The sequence below is a fragment of the Buceros rhinoceros genome, unplaced genomic scaffold (genome assembly GCF_000710305.1).
Source record: "Buceros rhinoceros silvestris isolate BGI_N320 unplaced genomic scaffold, ASM71030v1 scaffold12176, whole genome shotgun sequence".
NCBI classification, from domain to species: domain Eukaryota; kingdom Metazoa; phylum Chordata; class Aves; order Bucerotiformes; family Bucerotidae; genus Buceros; species Buceros rhinoceros.
In genome coordinates, this window is record NW_010415849.1 from 18,759 (window position 1) to 25,788 (window position 7,030).

The 7,030-nt window shown below is 48.1% G+C and overlaps 1 protein-coding gene across 1 annotated transcript in view; it reads right to left on the reverse strand.

Moving 5' to 3' along the window:
* TRIM55 (tripartite motif containing 55) overlaps nt 1-7,030 on the reverse strand; it is a 29,454-nt gene that overhangs the window by 15,101 nt on the left and 7,323 nt on the right. The window contains exons 4-8 of the mRNA XM_010137563.1: nt 6,837-6,932; nt 2,916-3,149; nt 2,165-2,187; nt 1,941-2,065; nt 1-195 (exon numbers count right to left, since the gene is read on the reverse strand). Of these exons, the coding sequence (XP_010135865.1) occupies nt 1-195; nt 1,941-2,065; nt 2,165-2,187; nt 2,916-3,149; nt 6,837-6,932 (673 nt within the window). The remainder of the gene's footprint in view (nt 196-1,940; nt 2,066-2,164; nt 2,188-2,915; nt 3,150-6,836; nt 6,933-7,030) is intronic.

Here is a 7,030-nt window from a genome sequence, read left to right on the forward strand (position 1 = left end):
GCACAGGGTCTGCTTCGGCTGGGGACTCCCCCGCTGCGCTCTGCGGGTCGGGGTCCTGCTGAGGTGGCTGTGATGCTCTCTGAGCCCCTTCCTCCTCCACCTCTTCATCCTCCTCCTCTCCTGATACCTCTGTGTGGACTTCATCCAAATCTTCACTATCCACCGTCTCCTCCTCTTCCTCTTCTCCCTCCTCCTCTGGCAAGGGACGTGTAAAGGGACAGGGCTGAGCACCACGTGAAGGTGGCTACAGTCCGTACGTCATTAAAAAGTCATTTACAACTGCGCAGCGACCTCCTGACAGCCTCTGCCTGACAGAGGCTGCAGGCTGGGGAGAGGCCGTTGCTGAGGAGCCTGCTCCCACCGGCCTGGGCTGGGCACTGCCGTGGAGCTGCCAGCAGGCACTTCGCAGCAGGGAGGACACCGAACCCTCACGCTCGTTAAAATCTGAAGCTGGCCCATCCATGGGAAGGAGGATGGGGAGTCCCACCGATGCGGTTATCCTCGTGAGGGATGGCCCTGCGCTCTGGGGAGAGGATACCCCGTCTGGCACAATCTGCCAGGAAAACGTCCCCTCGGCAATTTCCGATAGACGTTTGTTCTCAACACCGCTGAAGCCATCACAACAAACCTTCACCAGGTCCCTGCTTTGCAGTACAGGACTGGAGGTTTGGGCCACCAGCCTCCCCAAAACCAGACTGACAAACTCAGTCAAACTGTCGCTTTTGCATCATCTCTTGTCAGTGTTCACGACGTGGCTCATTTCCAGGGGGAGCCCTTAGAAATGCGTTTTCCTTTGCATAACCACACTGCTGACCCTCACAAACACCAGATGTTGTTCGAAGCCACCAAGCTCCAAAGTGGCTGCGCATTTTGCACAGGTTATGGCCACGCCTGAGTGTGTAGAAGGGGCGAGATCTGCAGGGCAACACCTACAAGAGGGAGGAACCTTTCTGTGGACAAACACGCTCCTATGAGCAGGGTGCTGAACCTCTGCTCCCACCTCCCCTGGCTGCAGGGGACCTCGCTGGCTGGTCTGGACTGCCTGTCCCCAAGGGGTGGGTGTCACATTCCCCGTCACATGGTGGGGATGTGAGCGCTTCTTGCTCCAGGTCACGATCTTGGCACCTTGGCAGATGCACGTGAGTGACAGCTGGGTTGATGGAAGGGGGCAGGAGGCTGTGACTGGGGATCATCCCACCCAGCACAAATCCCTGGAGGTTCATAGCCCTGCTGCCTTTTAACAGGAGAGATCCGCTTGTCTGAAACACTCCTCCCCGTAAATGCCTCGTGGCTCTCTCTAAGGTAAGGCACAGACGAGCCTCGAGTTCAGGCTGCTTTGCTAAAGGTAGAACTACAGCTTTGGGTTGTTATCTAGATACCTTAAACATCATGTTTGATCATGATGTCGTGACACATGATGTGACACGAGATGTGAAATGCGTGAAAGACGATGACAGATTTTGCTTCCCTCTGTGGTCTTGAATTTCAATTCTGCTACGGTTACATTTCCGAGTATTATAAAAAAAGAGTTAATAAAAGTACCTTTCATAAGTACCTCTTTGGGTAGTAAACATTCTGTTTCTTCAACGACTTTCTAGAGCAGACAGGCCATACAAAACCAGCATCTTTTAGAGAAAAAAGACTTGACAGACTGAGATAAAAGCTTAATTTCGTGGTCCCCTCACACGAGGAGTCAGTAAAGACTATGGGCGTAGGAAAGTGCGGAGGCCACAGGAAAGATAAGATGAATGGTGTCAACAGCTTATGTGGGGTTTTGACTGCGATGGATTTTTGCTTTTGATTATAATCGGTACGAAACGGTCTAGTTACACTTTGGGGTGGAGGGAAATATCTGAGTCCAGTTTTCCTCCTCAGTATCATCATGTAAATCACACAGAGCTGCAATTTAAGAAGCAGTTTAGGAGAAATCCATCACATACCTCTGTCAAAATCAATTTCTCGTATTATCTTTTCTTCTCTGCTGAGGTTCACTGTGAATTGGTTCATATTTTCATACCCATCCTCTATTTTTTCCATCTGAAATCCTTTAGATGCTTCAGTAATTCTAAAACAGAGCGATTGGTTATTGGCATTTGGATTTGCGGGTAAATTTGTAATTTGTAATTCATCATAAAGATCAAGAATCTCAGGTTTAAATACTTACTTTTGTAGCAATGTTTTGGCATTCTGTGAAAACAAAAAGGAAACAACTGACTTCTTACAAGGTTCCATTTTTTCGCGATTTTATGCATTGAGCTCTAACTGACCCTGGCTGCTCCTAAGGGCACTAGTACGGATCTGACCAGTGACAACCAGGAGATGTACGGGTGAGATCGGGTCTGGGCGCACTGGTATGCAGCTGAGGAAACCTTTTAGTTCTTTGAAGACTTTAGTTAAAACCTGAATGTGAGGGGAGATACATGCAATTTATACAAAAATGAAAGGCAGATATTTCTGCACACACCCCCTTTTATTTATTTATCTATTTATTTTGGTGTGTTTGTGGTGAAAAGCAATTGTTGTGACTTAGAACATAAATATTTAATTCTTGGAAAGTTAATCCCTCTGTCCATGTGCAAATGAAACCTGTAGCTCACAGAAGTTCATATACACCTTTATTATACTGGAAGGGCAATAAAGGTATGTTGGAAAATACTAAAACTCCTGTTTCTCCTCTGGGGACCAGTGTATTATATTTGGGTGCAAATATCAACTACTCACGTTCTTGGTTTGGTTGCTATTCGCAAGAAGACTAGTCATTTGTCTGAGCTGATGTAAGAGTTTAGAAAATGAGTTTGCATAAACGTTCATGCAAAGATGACCAAAATCTGAACGTGTCTAAAATTGAGAAATGCTTAAGCAGTATTTCGATAAACCCATCGTTCTTTTTCCCTCTCTGTGTACAGCCCGTATACCTGCAAAAACACGGCCATTTCTGGTTCTTCCATGAACTGGATTCCTGATTCGACCAGCTTTGACACAGCTTCCAAATGATCCGCATACTTCTTCATCAGGGAGCGGACGTGTTCCAGTTTCTCCTCTTGGGTCCTAGTGATAATTTGTGTCATCTCATTTTTTCTTTCCTCCAGTACGGAATAGAGATAATCAAATTTTTCACACAGTTGCTCTTTCTGTCGTCTGCAGCATTCCTGTGAATCATTTGGTTTATGTTAAACATGTTATGTTCTTAAAAGCGTTTCTATTTTTACAGAGACTTGGAAGCATTTTCATCAAAGAAATGCCTCTTTCTGAACAGTGCAAAGCATTCTGAGTGACCCCAGAGACTTTATCATTTCCAAGCTATTGGAACAAAAGTTTTAGAACTGCTCCCAAACCCTGCATTTGAAAGCTCTGAAAGCCCCAGACAGGTTATTGTATAACTCGCCAGTCCACTGAAGAGCTGTGGATGGTACCTGTGATGCCCACGGTGATGCACCAAAGCCTGCAGGAAACGGGAGCAGCCCCTGCCACATTAGCAGCTGGGTTCATTTGCACGCACCGAACAGCTTTTCGCGGAGTTAGTCTCTATGGAGAATTTGCTTTTTCCCCCAGAGAGCTGGAACGGTCCTGTCTGGACTCGATGTTCACACACCCCCTCTCAGGCTCTGTTTTGACAGTGGGTGCCCATTAGGGTCCATTCACTGCACACCGAGCGAGGCAGAGGTGCCATGCACAAAACGATGTGTGACAAAGGCACAAAGAGAAGAAGGAGGAATCAGGTGCCACTCCTCCCTTCAGGCGCTGATTTTCACATCATTTTTGGAGGCACTTTTATTGTCCTTCCACTCAGAGAACACAGCACACTTCACTGGGTGAGGATGACGGCTTCACTGAGCGCTCGCTAACGAGAACACACCGTGCTTGCAAGGGAGGATTTGTGGGGAGGAAACCGGAGGCAGGTTATCTGTACTGTCTGAGGTCTGCCAAAGAGAAGTTCCTGAGTCACCTGAGTGCTCCGGGGCACTTGATGGGCATAACCTTGCAGTGGTTATATCTGATGGTGGATTATTCAAATCGCATTCCTAGGGAGAGAGGCTGAATCAAGCCCTCATCTTCGTCCCTTGAGGCATACCGCTGGGATCCTGGCAGCCAGGATTATGAGCAGTCCCACAGTACTTTTGGAAGTGATGAGACTGATTATTCGCAGCGCTTGGCCAGAGAGAATCCCGCTCTTCTCTTGCCTTTCAGCCAGAGCTCTTTCCCCCAGGTGGGGGCGGTCTGCTCTGCACCGTCCGAAGGAGAAAGCCTTTCGGAGATGGACGTGCGGCCAAACATCACTGTCAGCATTGAGGGGTGGGGAGCGAACACAGATCTTGTTGCATCAACCCAAGTATCCACCTCTGCTTCCCAACAAGGAAGACCAAGCTAAACAGGCACTCCTAATTTAAAGCGGGGGGTGTGGGGGGACGACAGGCATGTCCTGCCCTCCTGGACGACCTTGTCACTTCCCAGAGGTTCCTGATTAGTGAATTATAGGGTGGAATTATAAGGAAGTTTCGAACCAAGCGAGTCATTGCTCCTGGGTGTTCTAACATCGGTCAGATCTTGAACAATCGTCCTCTCCTCTTTCACCCCTCCCCTGGGCTCCTCACTGTGACTTCTGCCCTTCCGCTTCCCCCAGACTCCGCTCTGGTTCAGCCTCCGGTCTCTCGAGAGTGAGAGCGCAAAACGGGGTCCTAACTGCAAACGCTGAAATACTTCTGGAATGCTTCCTTCTGTGTGAAATGTTCCCCTACGCAGTCTCTGCCGGATGGGATTGCCCTCAGCGGATCCTGAGTAACAAAGAGGGTAATAAATACGTGACTTTCCATTCTAGAAGGTTCTCGGCCTTTTTGGTTTTGGCTACAGCCAAAAGGAAGGAGTGCTGGCCCCTGAGCGTGAGTGGCACTGCTCGCTCCGAAGTGTCCGCATGGGCTGGTTACGCTGTCAGCCTTTGAAAGAAACACTCATTTTTCCTTCATTATTTGACTCGCATTGTTTACAGGGCTAAACACACTTAACTATTCATTACCGTTCTCCAGTAGTTAGCATTTTATACCCCCCCCCCTTTTTTTTCAGTATAACATGTGAATTTGGTCTACCCCTCAATCAGTTACAAGCTACAGGAGCATTTTTTGGTTTGGTTTTCTTTTTTTTAGGATTGGCTAGGGGCAATAGCTAAATACAGAGCTGTGGGCTATTCCTTACTTAGCTCAAAGGAAAACGATGGTGTATTTTCTGCTAAAGCAGATATTTATTGTTCTCTGGAGAGTGTTAGGCAGAGAGAGGAGAGTATTCTGGATTATAAGCGTCATTTCCATGTATGCACATTTCTCAGCTCCAGCTGTAGCTTTTCATCTTCAAGGACAAACCGATGCCAATTCAGACAAAGCTCTTTCATGGTTGGAAATGCAATTTGCTTGAAACGCAACACGGAAGTGCCAAGGTAAGCTCTAAGCTCTATTCTCTGCTATCTTTGACTTCAAAGGTGAAAAGCCCGATAAAACCTCTGAGGGTAAAATGGCTGCACTTTCTCTGGGCTGTGAGTTTAAACGCTAGACTCTAACCGAGCGGGTGACGCTGCGGAAGCGTGTTGCAGAAACGGTTGTATTTATGGAGGTATTTTTAGCCCAGTGTTTTCTCCACACTTCAGACTAGATGTTTGAAGTTTTGTTTCTGGTTCAGCTAGTGACTATAAGCTTTTGCTTTTGTGCGATTCAAATTCCTGCAGTTAAGCCACTTGAAAGGCTCGTTCCTGCCTGCGCAGTCCTGATACCAGCCGACTTCAGCCTGGCAAAGCGAAGGCTTCCTGACTGCAGCGCTCTGACTGCCGGGCTGATGGCTTCATCTTCTCTGAACCAAGCTCGGGCATTGTCTGTCCTCTCTTGCTCTGAGGAAACAGGAGCCTCGGGCAGTTGTGTGCGCAGATCAGGGAACCCAGTTTTCTTACCGATTAGATTCTATACGTCTTGGATTCACTTCTTTTCCTCTGCGGTTTCTTGTTCTGCTCCAGCTCTGAAGGGTCAATATAATTCTAATTGGGCTGAGAGGGATGCGACTCCTTCACTAGATGCTTCATCAAACTCTGATCATAAAATCAATTCACATGGATGCTTTCAGCCTGTTGCTCTGTGATACTCGGATGGGTCAGAGCTGATGTTTGTGTTTGCTTTGCTGGTGCAAACCTTTTGGAGGAAATGAAAGCCACTTCTGCTATGGAATGACGCAAAACTAATTCCAGCTCTGTCAGAGCAAGACCTTTACCAGAAAATCCAGTAAGAACCCAAACTCTTCCCTCCCACAAGCAATAAAACCAGACTCCTTAAAAGACACAGCAGTATATTAAAATCTCCTTCTGCGCAGAAGGCAAAGCAGCCACATACAGAGCTCACTGAGATGAGCTGGGGGTCCAAGCTTGGCTTGGGATCCAAGCTGTGGCTACCTCGTGGCTGAGACTAAGGCCCTGTTCACAGGACCAGTCAGACCAGCTAACAGTGGTCTTTTGCAGCACTGGAACCTGATGTCAGATGTTAAATGAGCTGGGAGCTGGTGGCATTTTGTGGGATCTGCTTTTAACTTCAGTAGTATCTCATGCCACTAGAAATGATGAGCAAGATGTGCTGGTATGGATTATCCTCACTCCCTGTCCCCGACCACAGGGCCAACGTCAGTGGCAGGGTGTTGAGCACGATGCCCCCCCTGGTTGGGGCAACACAGCTGAGGCACAGGTGATGTTTTAGTGAAAGGATGTGGGAATGCATTTGGTGAAGTGATTCCGGTGAAGGACGATTGTTGCCAGCATCTTAAAAGATGTGACTGCACACTAAAATAACTGCAGTTAGAGAGGTGGTACCTACCTCAAGCGTCTTGCAGGTCTCCTCCAGCTGCGTGACTATCCCTTGCACTCTGTCATTGCTCCCCACCAGCACTGCGATGCCATCGCTCAGCTCGGACTAGGCGGTAAGGGGAGAGCAAGCAGGAGGGTGTTAGACGCTGTCCCACTTCAGCGTGGCACATGTAACAGCGGGGAGCGGCCGGAGAAGGAGGCACA